At 36.4% G+C, this 21,350-nt stretch overlaps 1 protein-coding gene across 2 annotated transcripts in view; it reads right to left on the bottom strand.

Moving 5' to 3' along the window:
* TRPM1 (transient receptor potential cation channel subfamily M member 1) overlaps positions 1 to 21,350 on the bottom strand; it is an 87,026-nt gene that overhangs the window by 5,813 nt on the left and 59,863 nt on the right. The window contains exons 12-25 of one of the 2 annotated variants that reach the window (XM_072402285.1): positions 21,119 to 21,255; positions 19,593 to 19,641; positions 17,696 to 17,731; positions 16,173 to 16,313; positions 15,699 to 15,728; positions 14,142 to 14,428; positions 13,661 to 13,889; positions 11,838 to 11,960; positions 11,246 to 11,377; positions 9,336 to 9,464; positions 8,036 to 8,287; positions 6,592 to 6,784; positions 2,061 to 2,081; positions 1,307 to 1,451 (exon numbers count right to left, since the gene is read on the bottom strand). In XM_072402285.1, the coding sequence (XP_072258386.1) occupies positions 1,307 to 1,451; positions 2,061 to 2,081; positions 6,592 to 6,784; positions 8,036 to 8,287; positions 9,336 to 9,464; positions 11,246 to 11,377; positions 11,838 to 11,960; positions 13,661 to 13,889; positions 14,142 to 14,428; positions 15,699 to 15,728; positions 16,173 to 16,313; positions 17,696 to 17,731; positions 19,593 to 19,641; positions 21,119 to 21,255 (1,904 nt within the window). The remainder of the gene's footprint in view (positions 1 to 1,306; positions 1,452 to 2,060; positions 2,082 to 6,591; positions 6,785 to 8,035; positions 8,288 to 9,335; positions 9,465 to 11,245; positions 11,378 to 11,837; positions 11,961 to 13,660; positions 13,890 to 14,141; positions 14,429 to 15,698; positions 15,729 to 16,172; positions 16,314 to 17,695; positions 17,732 to 19,592; positions 19,642 to 21,118; positions 21,256 to 21,350) is intronic. The other variant, XM_072402284.1, reaches the window with a different exon arrangement.

The raw sequence follows: 21,350 nt of genomic DNA, 5'->3' as shown, positions 1-21,350 counted from the left end.
GAGTTCTAAGAAATGAGAGAGTCCTAGATGTGAACCTTGATGCTGGAGGAAGAGCAAGAAGGGTCATGCTGTAATGATTCTTAGAAGGCATGAAATGTTTGCAGCTCTGGTGCAGAGATACAGGCTCTAGCCTGGCTCACAGGTACAATTGGCAAAACCATGCAGCCTAGCATAGGGCTAGGTGAGCCACTAGGCCTTCTGAAAGGAACCAGGGATGTCCCCACAGCAGTCTTATACAGTGGTTGCCCTTCTGCACACCCAGCAAGGTCTGACCAGACAGGATACTTTCTCTCGGAGGCTTAAGCATTGGCAGCATCTTGTTGTTAGGCAAAATTTTAAATATTGACATCCATAGAAGTTTACTTTGTGGAGATCAATTAGAGCAGGTTATCCTCATTGGAGCCCTCCCTCTTCTCTGAGCAATTTGTAATTGCAAATACTTACCTGTAATTCCGGCCTCTTATTTGCAAATTTTTCTTTAGCCAGCTAAAGCATAAACCTAAACATGCATACCACAGATTTAATTTCTTTTATTATTGGAAAAGAAATCTATGAACTACCATCAATGTTTCCAGGATTTCCAAGGAATGAGAATGGGACTATAGAGTTCTGACCAAAGGTTCAGTATTAGGTAAGTAATTATGGCAAAGGGGGTCGCTAAGGATAAGTGTACTTTAACTACTCCTGCCCTTTAGGCAATATTATGTTCCAAAACGACAATTCTCTTGTGTAGTGTGAAACCTGACAGCAGATGGTGGCGTTCTATATGAATGCAATGTTTATGCTGCCTTGAGAAATGGCTTCATTAGAAGAATTAAGACTTATCCAAGCTGCACATTGCTTTCTTAATAAGCTTACATTACCATCTGCCTTCTCTTAAACACTATCTGCCTGCTTTCTGTAGGCCACCAAGTAAACCTATGTGCACAGCAACATCTTTAGTTTAACCTAATGTCTACATAGATTCATCATCATGTTTGTTGCTGTCAGACACAGAATCACAAACATTTCCCAGGGCAATGAGCAGATTAACAGTTAACAATAGTGATATACAGGTGAAATCCGAATTTAGCTTTTGCAAGATTAATACATTCAAATCAATAAAAAATCTGACTAATTTCTAAGCCCTACTGCATTTTGCCTTGGTAAATACTCTTGAAAGACATGGCGATTACATTTGTGGCCTCTACAGCAACCATGATACAATCAGTACCATTAATTACTAAAGTCATTGCTTTCACTTCCTCTACAATACATTGTATCTCATTTATGTGTTGCTTTACAAGTATAGCCAATAGGAACTTACTTGAACACTGCTATTAAAAGGTTCACTAGGAGGATATTTGCAACCAATAAATAACAGGCCATAATGGCTGGAGTGAGCCAAGCACCAGGAATACAAGGAGGAAGGCGCTTTCCATCATCATCGTACAGATTATCGCCACAGGGAGCTGTAATAAAACATAACAGCTTACTTATTATTTCTACTATAACAATAATACCAGCATGTAAATAATATTTATCAGCAGCTCTCCTATTAGAAGCTCTCCTATCGGTGTAGTGTATATACTGTAACTGATTGACAAAGTAGTATATATAAAGAAAATGTATAAAGCTTGGCACCATGTATGCACAGTAACGCTTTTGACAACTGTTCCCGTGCCATGAAATAGGCATCCCAGTCAAACAAATGGACTGCCTGACCACATAACAGTGCACAATACAAAGCACATTTATGTACCCCCAGCCCAACTTCAGTGAATCCGGCTTGAAACTAACACTTTTGGACGGTTTTAATAGATGGAAAGAACCGTCCAAAAATATCCAACCATTACCTGAAATAGGTATTAAACTTTTTTATATACATTAAAAAGGTAATATTTATGCTATGCATTGGGTTGATTTACTAAATGAGCCATTCAATCACCAAAAATTATGAATTTTCAACACATTCTGTAAGCTAGGTGAATTATCCCATGCAGAGTGAACAGAAATATGTAGTACCCCATATCTGCGTACATATGCAAGAAACACAGAAAAATAGAAGATGGCATACTTACGGTTTATCTCCATTGCATACACTGTTTAGCAGAGGAACAAAACACAAAAAAAAGGAAATGATTAAACAACAATAAATTAAACTATAATAAACATAATTACTGCATATTATCACATGATAACACAGGTTCTGCCAAGTTTTCTCTTACCTACAGAAATTGTATTATTTCTATCAGCACTGGTGGGAAACAAGAGCTCTTATATCACCACTCACATATGGACAAGATGCCAGCTGGTGGTATCAGTTGGATGAGGTTTTGACTACACTTTTTCTGGGCAGAGCATAGATTAATGTAAGTTGACTAGTTTATATTTCCTTTTACCAATAATATCGTAATTTTTTTTTAATGCCTTTAGTTTCCTAACAATTTTGGGACATTAAGGAAGTATTGAGTTCCAACAACCCACAATAAAGATAACTAACTTGCCTTACACTGACTGTAAGCTTGCAAGTTTATAACGAGCACTCTTTTGACCTGCCTAATATTTTGGACTTATAATTTATCTGGACAGTCTGTTTTCACTTGGGGATTAGTGAAGGAATTTGTAATCATTTTTGTGTACATTGACATTAAACATCAGCGCTAGAGCACTTTATCAACACTGGAGTAGATTTTTGAAAACACATTTTGTTTGGAATACTGCACAGTGACTTTGAAATGACAATAGAACTAAAGATTTATTTTTATATTTTTTGACTGATACATTTTTCGTGGAATTGAGGTTTCTTCTTTGTAATCTGTGGCTCTGTTTTTATTGTTATCAATGTACGCATTTTTATTTCAAATAAGTACATTTGGTTGATATTGTCATCTAGTTCATCTCTGGGACAGCACACCTGGTCTTGTCATTACAGGGACATCCACCTATAGCAGGGGTGGGCAATATTTTTCAGTCAGGGGCCACATTATAAAATTTGAAAGAGGGGCCAGGCTGATGGGATAGTGGGCGCGGTTATGCCATCATGACGCCACTGAATGCGACGTCATGATAGCAGAACTCCGCCCACTCTTTCATCACAGATCTGAGCCTTTGATAGGAAAGTGGGCGGGTTGTGTGCAGGGACACAGCCTTCCCACCTCCACAAGCTGGGATACCAACGGGGGACGTGTTTTGTTGCTCTGGCCGGTGCGCCCCCCCCCAGCGGGCTCCTTCCCTTTATTCTGCTTAGGGTGGCACCGGCCAGAGCCGCCGAACACCCAAAGGGCCAGAGAAACAACCGTATTGAAACGTTTACAGCCCGCGGGCCGTAGTTTGCCCATGCCTGGCCTAAAGACTGACCATTGACCGTTTAAAGTAAGCCTATGAGTTGTGGGGCAAACCAACAGGTTGCCTAACTACCACCCTATCTAGCTGGACATACTTACCTTCCCTTCATGCACCTTCTGCTCCGTTTTGCTGTTAAAAGTGGGAAAGCCGTATGTACTGTCTTCCTGCCCTCATGTGACAGTGCCTGAGTGAACAACTATCAAGCACCAACAATGTCACATAGGGGAAAACAAGTGAGACATATGCCCCCTACTAACAGAGGTAAATCTTGTCACTTTCAGTGGTTAAATGGAATGGGGAAAAAGTAAATTACCAGTGCAGTTGGAGATGGAGACAGGTAAATAAACTTGTTGTTTTGCTCAACATGGAAAAATATGGAACTGGAATATGTAACTGTTTAACTTGGAATTTTCGAATTTTCACTTTACAAAAAAATTTGTTTTTGTTTTTTCTTTAAGCGTAACACCGTTTAAAAAAAAAAATGGTGCAGCACTGCCCCCTAAATTCTGGATCAGCGAGGTGATCCAGAATGTAAGGAAGCGCAGAGCCTCCCAGGATACCTACGTCACGCACCCTGGGAGGCTCTTGGCTGCTCCTACTGCGCAAGCCTGAGTTACCACAGCAGTCACCTTTTTTGACTTCAGTGATAATACACCCCACAGCTGTTGGGAGCATAGCGAAATACTCAGAACTTTTCAGTACGGTAAGCATGTGAAAAAGCCAGGTGCTTCCTAATTCAAGATCTCACCAGGAGAAAAGAAATATATACTGAAAAGGAATCTAACTAAATACTTCACTTTGCTATGTAAGCTCAAAAGAAAAGGATATAGGTCTTGTCTTTTTGGACTTGTTTGTCTTGATAGACAGGGTACATAACCTTTCAGGTTCTTATACCTGATGATACCAATGCTTGGGAAGATGCTCTCCCAAACAATGACAGCAATTAAAACATGATGTCGGTTTTCCTTTTCATTAAAATATCAGCAATCAAAAGTAACCAACTTGAATGTCATTTCTAGATGATCTACAGAAGTATAGTCTAGTTGGCCATGTTCCGAGAGTATGGAACTGAGGAAACCTGTTATAAAATCTATCACAAAATATCAACTCCCTATCACACAAGTATTACTAAAGGATGTTGCAACAAATGGCTATAAAGTTTACACATACACCTCTTCAGTAAAGCATTGTATGAAGGTTATCTATTTTCCCATAATTCTGTGTTCCAACCTAACAACAAGCTTTTTTACAAGGATAGCGTGCAGTAGCCCTTAGCAAAGAGAAAAGCATCTGGTAATTGAATGGTTGCGGTTAAGGATCTGCCCTTTGGCTCTGTGGATAACATATTAATAGGGCACATTTACTCTTCTAAACACAGCCTTTTTTTCATGAGATGCATTTGAAATTTATGGAAAGGGAAACTAAACACCGATCAGTTGAAGAGGCTTTCCAGCTCGTTCCAGCTAGCAAATCCAAATGAACAAGTGCTCATTACTGACTAAACTCATCTATAACCCAAATAAGTAAAACCACTGCTTGACTGAGCTGCATTAGCATTGTAAAAAAACAACCCATATATTAATGTGGCTGTACTAGAGTTCTAGCTAATGAAAAATACAAATTAAGTCAAAAATTATAATGGTAGGGTGAACATGCTTTACAAACAGATATACCGTAATATAACGTATAGCATAATATTGTTCTAAATCCATTGAATGAGATATCCATCAATAATTAAGTGGCAAAAGCTGCTAGAATATTATGAGGTTGGCAGATGATCAACTTTAACTTTGGATTCTCAGAATTGTTAGAATATACATTACCCTTACAAGTCCTTCTGCTTCTTAATTATAAAAAAATTATAGTAATGACACAAAGGCATCATCTCCAATGTATTACCTCTTAAAAGATTTATCACCTTGAACTATGAAGATCATGAATAACCAATAAAGTATAAAGAACAACATCTAACATACACATAATTAATTGGATAAAAGTAAAGTTGCTTTAATTGTAAGCAAACATGTCTATATCATAATGGAAGTATAGAGGCTTGAGTAAAACAGGGAAGTGCCTATACATTTCTTTAAATATGAATTTGCCTATAAAAAAAAATCACAATTACACACCAAAAATCACGATGGGTAAAAAGTTTCCATACACCATAGCTTCCAGCTGCTTTGTCCAGAGTAACATCACTCAGCCTTAGTGAGGAACCCTGAGCAAGTCAAGAATTTCTCAGGCAGGCTAGGTGCCCAGAAGGCAGAGTGTAAGGTGCGTAATCATATTTATTGTGTTTGCGTGGGGAGAGGGCCCAGGTGGGTAGCAGTTCCTCGAACTTTTAATACAAAGTCTGTTTTAAATGTTAAAGGTAAGCTTGCTACTACTACACTTTCCAATTAAACAGCATTAGGATGGACATCCACAGTATGTGCAGTTACTACTAAAGGCCTGCAGTGCTGCAAATTGAGTTTTGGCTGATCACAATCTTCGGTATCTTATATACAGTATATTGTATATATAACAGTAACACATCAGGTCTGATTTATTAAAGCTCTCTAAGACCGGAGAAGATAGACTATCATGGAAGAACCGGGGTGATCCAGCAAATGATTTCTTAAAAATTGTTTACTATTAGTTGGCAACTGTTCAATCCTGGACCAGATCCTTTCCTGGTCTGCTTGATAATCCAGGTTCTCTTATGATAGTCCATGTTCTACAGTCTCGGGCAGAATTTATTAATCAGGCTCATTGAGCCTGATTTTGTAAAGGAATTGGTAATATTGAAGAATATTTAAATTTAGCTTAGTGAATGTAACAAAGTTGTATTGACTTCGATCATCCAATCATGTACAAACAAATTCTGCTTTTAAATGTTATTGCATGTGGTTGGGTATTCTTTACACTTTGAATTTTTACCACATTTACTCAGTAATAATTCCCTTGCAAGTAGAAGATATATGTTGCACAGTGATCATGATCATCGCCACTCTCAAGTTTAAAATTCTCAAACATAAAGGATTCAGTCTAAGCGTGTTTTTATCTTTTATCTTTCCCAAAAACTCAGAGCAACGTAGACCATTTTGGATACCATATTTTTGATGCTAGATAATGTTATTAGCTGTTGATTTACTCTAACAATAGGTACAGTTTGGTAGGCTTATGGTGCATTTAATCACTAATTTGTATGCTTTCCAAATTAAAACAGGTAATCTGTTAATTTGGACTGATCATCTGCCTGGGTAACAGGAAGCAGTGTCTTACTATGAACTCTAGTCTTACGGTCTATCTGGTCTGCAAACACCTCTCCGTAGATCATCCAGTAAGGCATGTAGAAGATGTTGCGGGCCAATCTCCAGGATGGTTCCTCATCTGGGTGCAAAATGGCTTGACGTGCTACTCCGAAACTCATCAGCACCACCAGCATGATAATCACAAAATATAGCATGTCAATCATCTAGAAAAAAGTGGAAAAATGAAAAGATGGGGTACTAAAACATAAATTAAACACTGCAATACTTGTTTAACAATAAATGAGGCATTCTTTACGAATACACAGGTATATGAACTCCCTTATTTATTCGATTATAACTTTAAGGTGTCTATGCAGCTAGATTTTTATAGTCTTAAACAAACTAAGGTATTAGTTATAACTCCTTATTGGTTCAGTTCTTTTACTTTATATCCAATATGAGAGATTTCCCTTTTTTTTTTTAGAATACAGAAGGAGCGTGGGGGAATTTTCACTTGTCAGAAGTCTTAGTGACAGTTGTCACAAAGTCAGATTTCCCTTATTGGAAAATAATTTATTTAGGTTACCCGTGACAAAACCTGACAGAGGTCTTTACCATTCTCATTCCATCCAAAACTACAAAATTAAAGTTTGGGCTATAGATACAAAGTATTTTATTGTTTCACCTTTTTTTTAATTTATGCAATATGTCTTATCAGTCAGTGCATGCAAACCACAAATCATCTTGTGAAATGTAATTATTATCTGTCTTGTTTATTAAACTTGCTTATGTTGAAGATACTGCTCAACTCACAAAGCTGCCTGTTAAAATAAAACTTCAGTCTTATAGGTCTGTTCTGCATCAATAGTTCTAAGTAGCTTAAGCCAGGCTGATGTACGGGTTTCTGCACAACGTATTACCTAACATATTTTTATTTTCGTTACTATTAGGTATTAGGAACATTACTTCAAACTAGTGGACCCTCATTAGTTTAATTTGGATTACCCCCCCCCCCCCCCCGACACACACACACAAAGAAAACACTAACTTGCTCCAATTTTGAAATATCAATTTGGAATGTCCTTTGAATGACTGCCTGGTTATGCTGTTTTCAAACAACCACTTTGCTGAACCATAACCCTGACCCTAAACTCTGACAAGTAACCAGTACTGCTTTTAGCTAACTGGGCTTGTCAGATAAAAATAAGAAAAAAAGGGTTTCTAGATAAAAGCCATTTTTACATGGTTGGAGAAATTCAAAGTGTACTCACAGGAAACAAGAAATAGACCACAGACTACAACTTGATATAAGTGAAATATCTTCAAGTGTGATAAGTGAGATATTTCCTAATATACAGCATGATTAGTGAATCACGGGATGATATACTCAGTAAAGGCTCACTTACTATAAACTAAAACATAAACAGAACCCTTAGTTATGATTAACATGTATCTATGTTTATATTTTCACTTACCATTTTTCCTATCATCATTACGTAGGGTCCAAGGTACTTGTTGACTCCAAAAATATCCAAAACGCGAATATACCAAAAGATGATATCCACGCAGTAAATGACTCTACCATATCCCATGTAGGGCTGATTTTGAAGTCGTAAAATTGCTCCAATTATAAATACTGAAATGGCCACAAGGTCTGTAATATTCCAATACTCTTGTAACCAAACTTTCACTTTTTGGCTCAGCTTCCCTGGTTCAGACATTAGAATCTGAAAAAGTATAGCAATTAAAAAAAATACATGCATATGTTTATTTCATCTAACAAAATCTAACAAAAAGGTTAAAACTTAGAAGCATAGAAGCTTTTAAAAATTTTAGTAGTTTATTTTTTTAAAACTGGTCCTATTATATATTGAACCCCTTTCATACATAAAGTGGAAACCCACATGATTGGGCACATTCTGCTGCAGCTGTGTGTACACAATACTTTTCAATCACTACAATTTACATTATTATTAATAATATTATTATAATTATTATTATTAATATATAAACAGGATTTATATAGCGCTATCATATTACGCAGCACTGTACATTAAATAGGGGTTGCAAATGACAGACAGATACAGACAGTGACACAGGATGAATTAAAGCTGTTGGGACTGCAGTTGAGTCTGTAGAAAATTGCTGCAGTGTACTGCAATTTCTGAAATAGTCTATAGTGATTAGTGGGGTAGTGATTGCAGAAAAGATGTATATAAGGTTCTGCATAATATGCTATGTTGGTGATGACAGAGAGAAATGTGATAAGTTGTCTGCTATGGTATCATTACAATGTTGCAATATCTTGCAACGTATTTGCATTAATAGCATCAGCATTCAATGTATACTTTGGAGGTCTATGTAAAAAGCAGAGAGTATGTGTTTTCCTAAACATTATCCAGGGTCCATGTGTTTTTTTATTACACAGTATCTATATAGCACCAACATATTACACAGAGCTGTACAAAGTCTATAGCCATATCACTAACTGTCCCTCAAAGGGACTCACATATGTCTTTTATTACAGTCCAAGGTCAATTTTTGGGGGAAGGCAATGAACCTAACTGCATGTTTTTGGAATCAAAGTACTGCAGATAGGGTTCTGACTGAGATTCGAACCTGGGACCTAACACTGCAAAAGCCAGAATGCTAACCACCGAGCCACCATGCTGCCCAGTAAGTAAGTGATCACTGAATGAATCAGTCAGATTTACTGCTTTTTAAATAGAACCAATCTAGTGTTGACTGTATGGGCATGCAATATTCAGTTCTCACCTCTCTAACTTTCTCCAATGCAAGGGTTAAAATATATGAGATGACAATCCATTCCTGAATCGAAGGCCAGCGCTCCATTTTCACCAGAATTATGTAATTAAATAACATAAGATATCCTAAGTATGAAATCTGAAAAAAATACATTTTTTATATATTATAGTAATATGATACTATGTAAAGGTAAACAACTTTGCTATATTAATATCTACTATCGGAAACTAGATAAATAAAAGGCTGTATGACTGCAACTAGGAGATGTATTGTTGCAATGAACATAAACAGGTGCCTTTGTGTCACAATCATTATTGGAGGCATTGTGAAAAAAAAGGTGCCAGAGAATAACTTAAAGGAATTTGTTTTGTCCTTGATCTCTGGTTGTATAATCCCCTTTAGGATGATTGTAGAGAATTACGGAGAAAGGTCAAATGGTTTAATACAAAGATCACCTCTGTGCTGAACTCTGATCTGACCTAAGAAAGGTTCATAGAAGATGGAGATAATGAATTCCTTCAGTCCAAATAACTGAAGCATAAAATAAAATCATTATGGCATGGCCGGTGCACAATCTCAGCCACTAGAATAGAAAGTGACTCATTTGACATCATGTATAAACTGGATTGATGTTTTGTTTTCTGTTGAATAAATACAGTATTAAAAAACAGATGGGTATATCAATCTTCTGGACAACTAGAAAAAGCATTCACATTCCATGAATAGTAAAAATGCAGAATAGACAGATATATATAATATATATATATATATATATATATATATATATAAATATATATATACACATATGCAATGTATTGTTTTACAGCTGGCTATTCAACTGTTGAGGTTTAGGTAGGAAGAACTCCAGTAAAAACTGCAAGACATTCATCTTCAAATGTTGGGGGGGGGGTTTAGTGCTGTTCACAATGTTGCTGAAAGCTATTTGTCAGAACAATTAGGAAACAGTTCGCCTTTTGTTAATAAAAAGTGTGTGGTAGTGGGTAATGCAGGCTGTGTTGGTAATAGTGTCAAAGCTTTTTGGAGCTTACAGCTATCTTCTCCTCAAAGACTGGCATTCTGTTTTTTCCAGAATCCTGTGGGAGGTTGTTTTTTTTTTTTTTTTTTGGGGCGGGGGTTCACTGTTGTAAGACTTTGGTAAGATACATAGTAAGGCTACAAGATGTTCAGAGAGAGAGCAAAATAAAGGGTTTTCCTTTTACCAACATTTAGACTGACTTGTCTCTTTATCTTGGGGTGAAAACAGGTAAAAATATGCAATCAAGTTTGCCATATCCCCTGCACTGTATTGAGAGAGGGGTTGTTAACTCACATAGCAGAGGGGCTTCAAATCTGGCCGTTGAGATCACCTTAAAGCCACACATGTTAAATATAAATTGAGCTGGAGAAAACTGTCACAGTAAATAGGGGACATTATATTCGGAGACAGCATGGTATAGCTTTGTTTGGAGATAGGAGACGTAGCAGATAATAGTAAGTAAATGATTTGTATAATAGGAAGTAAATAGGGATGTTTTTCATTGGCTAGCAAAAATTACTGCTCCGTTTCTGATCCCATGGAAGCCTAGAGTTCATCCAGATGTTGCTACGGATTCTTTGAGCAATGAGCAGTTTGTGCCTCTGAGGTCAGTCTGACACCAGTGATATTTTTGGCTATCTGAGGGGGTAACATTCTACCCACTATTCAGCACTGTAGGAGGTATCCTTCCAAATAACCACATTTTTTACTGTGAGTAGTGGATATAGTAATTGTAGTAGAGATTTTCTGAAGACCTGTGTTCCCCAATGGTCAAAAGGTTGAGAAACACTGTTATAGAGTCTAAATCACACCATTTCCAAGACAAAACTTTGTGCATCTTGTATTGTAGATTAACACAACTAAAAACCAGCCATCCACTTACTGTATAAAACCAGAACTTGACAATTGGGGCATTGTAAAATTCATAAATTTTAGTGCCAATTGGTATACTTCTTTGTTTCTTGTTTCCATTCTCTTCATCACCTTTCCTAGAATTGGCATCAGCATTTCCATCCTAGAATAAATGAACATATTGAGAAGCATAATAAAATAGGTCAAATACTCTTGTGCTAAGATTAAAAAAGCAACATGCACTATCATCCATTTTTTTGTCTTGCATCCTATACAAGAGTTTATTACTATTATTATGTTGTATTTATATAGTGCCAACATATTACGAAGTGCTTTACAATGTCCATAGTCATATCACCAACTGTCCCTCAGAGGGACTCACAATCTAATGTCCTACCATAGTCATATGTCCTTGAGACAGTCTAAGGTCAAACAATTCAGAAGGCTTTCAACTGTGGGTCAAATACACCGGTCAGTAAATTCTAAATGATCTCAGAAGCATCTTAAACTGTTGTCTGATGCCATTTACACAACACAGGCCTAAATAAGACTGATAGCTATGGTATGGCATTCATCATACTTCCATAGACATACAGAGAATGATGTTTTGACAAATTTCTTACAGCATTATCATCTTCTTTTTCTTTTCCTTCTTCATATTCTTTGGAGGTATGATATGAGAGGTCATCTTGGGACCGGAATTCCAAAAACAATATTGTTGGAGGTAGAAGAATGCCCATTATTACCTGTATTTAGAAACAAACAGAATTCATAACCTGCTTTATTTATTATGATAAAAGTCAGTCTCTACAAGTTCAGGTTTTTTTTTGCACATATGGTAACTTTCTTATAACTTCTTGCAGTTTGTGCTTATTGATTTGGGATAAAGCTGCATTATTACAGTCCAGCAATTCTCAGACTGTGACATGGTTTTCACATGTGAGGCGTGCCATCCAGTCTAGTGAGACATGAACAGCAGCTTCTGTATTTGTCCGCAATTACTAAATGCCCAGGGCTTTTCTTACTTTGGTCCATTTCATACAAGGCAGCACAATAAGTAATACAAAATTAAACCACTTAAAATATCATTATAATGGCTTTCTTATGAATACATACTTTTATAAACTGGTCAGGATAAGGCTATGAATACACATAGGTTTACGGCTCCTATGTTTTAGGATGGTTGTTCATACACAATCCAGGACAAGAGATCTTTTCATGACAGAACTAGTTTTACCTAATTTTGAAACATGCTGCAAAATGTTTTCAGTCCTTTTTTCTGTTTACAGAAATTATAGAGTTGTCTCTACTAACAGATGGTGTTGGAGAGGGTCTGTGCAGTAGGGGTCAATAAGGATGGTGCTGTGAACTAGGACTAGGTGTGAGCAGCAGGCTCTAAGGGAACATGGTGAATGAGGGGTGAGGTGGGTGTATGTATTGTTGAGAGAGTTTCCATGCTGGAGAAATCTGTGTTGCATGGAAGGGCTATTAGGTGGGAGAGGACTCGGTTGGTAGGGACCTGTGAGACGGATGGCAAACTGCCATTGTGAGCTAAGCGTGCATTGAAGAGAAGATCTGTGAGCCAGAGGGGAAATGAAAGGGAGGGAATTTTTTTGAGCCCAAAAGTTAGCTGCTTGGGGAGATAATCAGAGTGATCAGGGGGGTCAGCAGGAGGTCATGTGACCAGCAAGAGAGGCATGTGAAAGGGAAATGCTGTGAGCAGGTAGCAAGGTAGGTGGGATAACTGGGTTATATCAGGTGGCAAGGTGTTTTATAGGGGGTTATTTTACTTAGTTCAGTGAGATAGGTGGCCAGGGGTATTTGTAAATGAATGGATGAGGGGGATAATTGAATGGGAGAGGACGCTGTGATGGAAGGAAACTGTACTTTGTGGTGAGAGGGTGCAGAGAGAAGGGGTGTGATGTGGCTACAGAAATTAAGTTTGGTGGATGGAGGGGCTCTGACCAGAGGGTGAAGTGGGTAGAAAAGGGGAAGCTGAAAACAAGAACGGTGGCTGAGAGGGCTGGGATTGTTTTGTAAGGTGTTGGTAGCGGGATGTGCTGCAATTGCAGGGATGAGGTGGTTTTGGAGGTATGTGCTGTGGTGGGGGAGTGGGGTGGCTGTGGGGAGATGCACCCTGATGGAGGTTGGTTTTTCGGTGACTGCGAAAGAATGCACAACAAATTGGCAAATATGTCAAAAAAACAGCTATTCCTGTTTTTTCCACACATTTGTCTCTTCCATAGTCTGCTCTGATTCACTTTGTGTTTCAAGTAACTGACATGTATGATCTCAGACTGTACAGCAGGTATATTACAATCAAACGCCTGTGAGCAGGTTGTTAGGCTGATGTATACTTTAAAAAGACATATAACAATCAAGTTTACCCAAAAGACAATATATATAAAGGAGGGCTGAAAACACTGAAAGCATAATCTTGGATTACCTTGAGACCTGGATTTTTCCTCATTCGTAGGCGTCCCATCCACATATCAGTCAGTAACATCTGACTGCATGTGTGGGCTATGAAATCCCGATGTTTGGCAGCCACTGCTAGTTTTAGACAAGTAGAGTTACTCCAGTTCTTTAGCTCATACGTTAGAAGCTTCATGGCAACTTGTTCATCATGTTTGTAGGATTGATCCAGTAATTCCACAGCCAGCTGACCAAAATCCCTAAGAAGGAAAAAAAAATGACGTAAATATCTCAGACAGTCAAATAAAAGAAGAAAATAATTTAAGCAATCTTACTGTAGAACAGCATTACAAAAGTGAATAAAAATGAAAAAACAGAAATACAGTACATTCATAAGGGAACAGCAGCTGAAAGTTCAGTTGAGTTTAGGCTTTGCCTAAACTTATCCTATACTTTCTTTTTAAATCAAAAAAATATGAAAATTTGGGGATTTTAATGAATAAAACACATACTTTGAATTGTTGTCCAAGTCTTGGGAGATGTCATCCACAAGGTCACTCTCAGAGGACTCATGAGCCATAGACTTGTATAGCTTGCATGCTACCAGTGCTTTGGCCATTGTTTCCTCTCCACGTTGCCACAGAAAAAGAGCCATCTTTTGCCTTTTCATGAGCACAGCCCAGATCATTAGCTCATGGAAGGGATACTGGAAGCGGCTAACCTCTGGATCATCCACATCAATGTCTATTTCTTCTTCCTTTTTCTTCTTCTTTTTTTTCCCTTTAGTAGGAGGATCATCCTATAGAAAAGTGAGGTGGCAACACTAATATAGTATATATTCAGGCAAAAATAACAAATAAAAACAAAATACAGGAATAAGAAAAGACTAAGCCTACAGAATCGAGAAAATATGATATATGAACATTTTTTTCCATCCCATATTCTAAATGAGAATTTGCCTAGTATTAGCCTTCTTCACTGATATTTTTTATTTTTCTTGAAGCTTAAAGGCTTTTAAAATATTATCTATAATGATATATTTAGGTAGCACCTTATTAATTTGTTAAGTAGTGTCAGTGTAATAATTTATTACTTTTAATGATATCAGAAGACAGTACTGTAATATTCCTCTGGAAATTCCCTCCCCTCACTGCTACTACCAGTCACTAAACAAATCCTATGTCCAGAAGGATATCCATTACAACATATTAAGGGATTGAGGCTTCCAAAAAACCTTGGCACAGCGTAGTTTTAGCAGTATTCTTCAAAGTTATGATTTTACAGAAGGACAGGGCCTAGCTCTCCAAGGCTGGAGAGGACACACTTTGATCAGTGAAGCTGGGTGATCCCACAAACCTGGAATGCATCTGGACCAGGATTGAACACATTTGCTAACAAATCCAGGTTTGCTGGATCACCCAGTTTCACTGATGAAAGTGTATCCTCTCCAGCCTTGAAGAGCTTTAATAAAACAGGCCCACCATCTCCAAGCCAATTAAAATAAATAGTTCTAGGTAAATGTATTATGAAAGAGTATTCTCAACAACAAATATTAATATAAAATGATGCTTAAGAGAAACAAAGAGTGACATAGATTTTTTACATGGAGTAGAAAAATGGTCACCTGAGTGAAAGCTTAAGCATCTTGTGGCTGCAGCACATACAGATGTTCCAAATATAGGACCATTCAGGAAAGGAAGGGAGGTCTTTGCCATAGGAACTGGTAACGGGGTAGAGGCAGGGAATGGTGGAGACTATTACTCTGGAACCTAGTGGAGAAACATTGGGGAATGTTTTACATTTCAGGATCACAAAGAAACATTAAGGAAACATGAATCACCAGTAAACATACCAGTCCAAACATGAAATTACAACTCGCCTGTACATTTACCTGGTATAATGTATCAAATATACACTATACTGTAGTTTGGCACACTCAGAATCACTGCTCATATTTTGGCCCATTGTATTTAGTTTTTCAGAACATTTCTAATGCTTGTAAATGAACTATATCAGTTTATGCAAACATAAAACAACATTCTTAGAATATTAATCAAATACTTGCTTACCTCCATTCCTAAAAGCTTGAGAGCTTTTGGCTATAGAGAAAACAGAGTTAAGATTTTTTATTTATGTTTCATGTTACACCTTACACAACCTTAATAAATCATATTTTCAGTGCCTGTAATGTGGTACTGTGTGCAGAAATGTTCTTAATATGTATGTGCCATAATATAGAAAAATATAATATAAAAATATATTATTATATAATAATAGACTATATACTAATAATATAATATAATTTAAATATAATATACAAAATAATGATTAATTAATTAGTCAAATGTTTTATAAGTAAATGTTGATAATTTAAATTACTGTGGGTGGATAAATTACTATATGTATTTTTTATTATTACATGATTTGAGTGTAATGTATATGTGGATAGATTAATAGAGAGAAATATAAAAAGATGGAAAAATCTAAATAGATATGATGTATCTAATAGATGAGTATTATTTAGGGAACATTAATTTACTTACCCTCTTTGGTCCAAATAAGTTATTATAAAGAGTTCTGAAGGTCTTTCTGGTGTAGTGACAGCGATAGGCTCCACCCATGAGGTACTCAAGCACAAGGCCAATATCAATCAAGCTTACATGATAATCTGGAGGAAGGTTACCCTGTTCAAATCATACACATTAAAGGATTTCATAGTATGGTTGACTGTACTAACAATACATGATTTTTATGTGAGGATATTTATGTGTTATTATTACCATATTAATATCACAGATTCAAACCTACAATATTAGTAGTAACTAAGGTCAGGCTTGCATCATCAATTTAACAAAGTCACCTAAGTTTAGCTAATTTATATAGACTTTCCATTTCTCTGTATGTCTACTCCACCATCTAAAAATACTAAAAGCAGGAAGTTTAATGTGCAAATTTTAAGAGTTTAACATGATGAAAATGTTCATCAATGCACAATCAAGTTTAAAAAAAAGATAAATAATTTACCATTCTAAAAAAATATGCTAATTGTTTTGTTAATATATATATATATATATATATATATGTTATATGGTACATATGGTATATATGATATTAATATGGTACAAAGTCCATAGTCGTGACAGTAACTGTTCCTAAAAGGGGCTCACAATCTACGGTCCCTACATCAGTCATTATTACAGTTCAATGTCAATTTTTTTGGGGAAGCCAATTAACCTAACTGCATGTTTTTTGAGTGTGGGAGGAAACCCACACAAACACAGGGAGAACCTGCAAACTCCATGCAGATAGTGCCCCGGCCAGGATTCAAACCTGGGATCTAGCGCTGCAAAGGCAAGATATATATATATATATATAACAACAGAAGGGGAGGTATGGAATAGTAGGAAGTAGCAAGGGTTTTCAAAAGACAGAAGACAAGTAGGCAAACTGGTTGAAAAAGGGTTTTGAGTGCTCTTTTAAGTTAGCAGAAAGTAGGAGCAAGCCAAACAGGACGAGGAAAACCATTCCAGAGAGTTGGGAATTTATCCTCTGAATTTTAAGGGCAAATTGTGGCACCATAGACCAGTGTTTCTGAACCAGGGTTCCTCCAGAGGTTGCTGGGGGTTCCTTGAGCAATGAGCAATTTGTGCCTCCCAGGTCAGATTTAGTGACATCAATGATCTTGTTGGCTATCTGTAAGGGTGACATTCTTCCCGATGGCTAGCAATATACATATATGTATATATTTTTTTATAAATATTAGATAAAATAATACAATAAATATACTGTGTGTGTATAAATATATATATATATATCTATTGTATATATAAAACAACAATTTGGATCTGTACTGTGGTTGGTTGTTCTATCAGTTTAAATATATATATATATATCTATTGTATATATAAAACAACAATTTGGATCTGTACTGTGGTTGGTTGTTCTATCAGTTGCCATAACCATTATGCACTACCAAATATAATACATTAACAAGATAATCTGTATTGTACTGTGAGACTTGTTTGCAGCATCATATGATGATTTAAAGAATGAAAAAGAAATTCACCTCCATATTAACCCATCCGAATCCCCTAGTCATTCTCTGCATGGCAATGAAGCGGTGATGATGGAAAACATTAGGAACATGTAGGAATGAAAAATGACAAAGATATACAAATGAATGCATGGTGAACATATAAATGACTTGGAAAATGAATATGGATAAGACTCATAAAGCATATTTTTCCTTATTTTTAGAAATTATACATTATTTTCAACTGTTGAAATATATTTTACCTAAAGATTTTGGATTGTAGAATTGTTGAAATAAAAGATTGTTGTAAAATTTGTAATATTTCATTCAGCTACAAATGATGTAAACATTTTCATAAGTCAGTATCACTTCCTGATGGTAATACGCTGCAATTTTCTGTCTTTGAGATGTATATATGAATGTTTTATTGCTGTCTGATTCCTTATTGACCCTTCACTTTGTTCTTCCGACTATTTTTACCATGAAAGAAAATAAAGGGAAATCCCATTATGGCAAGCGTATTTTAACATTTCTTGGAGGGTAACTTTAATAGGGCAAACTACAATGATCAGATTCAACTTATCAAAAGTCACATTTCACTGATCTCAATCCAGTTAAATGAAATCTATTAAATGATGTAGGGTATTACATCACATATCATTGCTGCTTTAAGTGCCTACTTTTGTCTTTGCACTCCAGATAAAATATTGTTGAGATATGTATGCTTTGTTTCTTCAGGGGCAGCTTGCAGACATCAGATCAACTACAAATTCTTCAGTACCCCATGGGGTAATAAGTGGGTAGCAGAGATTTTCTTTTGCATTATTACCTGCTGATTGGGATGGTGGTTTTCTTATTGGGCCTAAAGGTGATAGAAAAAAGGCTGACAGTATTTGCGGCCCTAAAGTGGCAGTCCAGGAGTGACATAATAAAATACAGTCTAGTGGGGACATTAAGATGGTACTTTATGGTATGGTAATGGTACATTAATGGTACTACCTTACTCACATCACTACCTTATGCATGCTTTTTTCTACACATGCCTCCTGGGCTGGGACGTTTGGCCAAGAGACAAGAGACATAGAGACATTTCTATATCTGGCCAGAAAGGCAGCCTTTGGCACCACCATGTTTTGCTATGTTTGTTTGTAACATTTTGCACAGCACTTGTTATCTAGATTAGTATGGCTTAGGTCCTTGGGCCTTGAAAAACTGATGACAGAGAGAGCATATACAAGTGTGGCCTAGCTCACCCCAACTTGGTGGGATCTTTCTTTGGAAGAATGTACTTAGTTGGACTTGGCTCTGGCTTGTTCTGTGCTTAATGTGAAAAGTAAGGCCATTTATCCAAAAGTTGAAATTTAAGCTGAAATGGATATTTTAATACAAGTACACAATCCATCAATAAATGGCTCGAAAAGAAAAAATTGACAAAGTTATGTCAAAGCTCTGATTTATATCCCATTAAACTGTTGAAAGTAATTTGAAACAGACAACTTATGGAAGAAGACCCACAAACAAATTGTAAATGAAAATGTCATGAATGTCAATGTCAGACACTGGTTGGAAGTTATGCAAAATGTCTTTTAGATGCCATTTCTGCTAAAATGGGCAACACTAGCTTACTGGGCCAGGAGTTTACTTACTTTATCCACACTACATCGTTATGTCAGTTGGCTGCAGGCTCTGGTTTAATGTAGATTTAAAGTTTTCCTTTTTAAATAACATGTAAAATAATATTTCCATTGGGGGTATATACAGTACCTTTTCATAAGACTATATATCATTGAGACACAGTTCATAAGTTCTCCTAAATGAAGTAAATAAATATCAAGAAATGATAGCAAAACCATTTCTATACATTATGACCTAACAATTACAATTAAGTTGACTACAGTTCATACTTTGGGCTATGAATGAAGTTATTTACCTTTTTAACATCTCTTACAAGGTAATGAAGAGTATTTGGTGGACCCAATCTCTGAAACAGAAAATAATAATTATTAGTTTAGAGCACACACTATGAGGTCATTGATTTTAATTGCAAAGTAACCGAGACTTGTAGAGATACTGAAACTTGAAAAAAAAATTAACAAAAAAAAAATATATATATATCCTGCACAGATGGTCTATTATTGAATATGATTATATGATTACAAATTATCATTGGCAAAAATATCAGACAAGTTGGTTTAGAGCTAACATGGGACTAGGCAGATCAGCAACATACCAAGGAAAGTTAGATATATTGTTTAAAGAAAACTTTTACTTTGGCCTGCATAGGCAAGGGTTTTTAGCTGCTTGCCTGGAGTTCCACTTAAAATGACGAATACAAGTACAAAAAGATAAACAGCAAAACTAAAAATAAAAAAATTATAATTGCTATAAAAAAAATCTAAGTTGTACACATGCTAATGTAGGTCCATGTTGTTCATTCAAATGTCATTAGTTTTGTTCCCAAAGATCCCTTTCATATTTGCATGGAAAACCACACAGTTAGGCTCTCTCAGGTGCACAGCCAACCTTTGCCATGTGCCCAGGAGCTGCCCCAGAAGAGGAAAAGATGGCCAGAAGTGATTGTCACTGCCAGAAACTGTGCTGCAACCCCACCAAAACACAGCCGCATGTGTACGCATGCACAATGGTTCCCAACCTTTCCTATTTAGTTTAGCCCATGATAAAAAACATGAAAAGGCATTACTTAGGACTAGAAGATGTGGGAGACAGCATGTGTATTATGTATTGGTTATGCCATTTTAGGGGTCTCTTCATAAAGCAGTAAACGTGACATTGACCAATAATCTCACAATTGCCATTAAAAACACATAGATCTTTGAGTATCCATTCCTCTAGCTGGTTTAGATAATAGGAATTGCACTGGTAGGCGTTTGTGAATACATGTGGAAAGACATTTTTTACTTTAAATATTTTTCTCAGTTTTTTGTATGCCTCACAATGTATTGTCAATGTTATTTCCTTTTTTTCCTAAATAAAAAGCATAGCATGTGATATCTGTTTAATTAATGAACATTGAGCACAGGTATATGTTCCCTATTACATACATTTTGTGCCTCCATGTCCATGTTGCTCAACATTTGGTAATGTTCATTGCCTACCCGCTTCTCCTGTCTCGTAAACCCTCAGTACTCACCCCCACCTCTTGTATTGTAAGCTCTTCTGTGCAGGCTCCTCTCCTCCTGTGTCATTGTCTGTATCTGTCTGTTATTTGCATCCCCTATTTAATGTACAGCGCTGCGTGATTTGCTGCACTATATATATACATATATATATATATATAAATAAATAGGTTTATGACCTTTTATGCTCTTTGTGTGTGGGTAAGGTTGATTTTAATATAAAAAAGGAAAGTAACAAGTAACAAGCAACCAGTGAATATTAAGAGAGGCCTGTAGCTGTAAGCATTAAGGGCAGGGCCTGCATGACAGGGTGGAAGGCCTAGACCAGTACAGTTCTTCTAATCTTGGGATGGTGAGAAACCTTTGCATGTTAACACCATTTTCAATTAGAAGCTTTACAAAATCCACCCGATCTAGAACCAGGGCGTCCATCATTGCTTGTTCTAGGGAATTCACCTTTGAAAAAGTTACAGATAATAAATATTATAATAATAGCATTATATAGCAATCATATTATTATTATTATTATTATTATTATTATTATTAATAAT

This window comes from Pyxicephalus adspersus, chromosome 2 (assembly GCF_032062135.1).
Source record: "Pyxicephalus adspersus chromosome 2, UCB_Pads_2.0, whole genome shotgun sequence".
NCBI classification, from domain to species: Eukaryota; Metazoa; Chordata; class Amphibia; order Anura; family Pyxicephalidae; genus Pyxicephalus; species Pyxicephalus adspersus.
The sequence above is the reverse complement of the archived record's forward strand: the minus strand, read 5'-3'. Positions and strand labels throughout refer to the sequence as shown.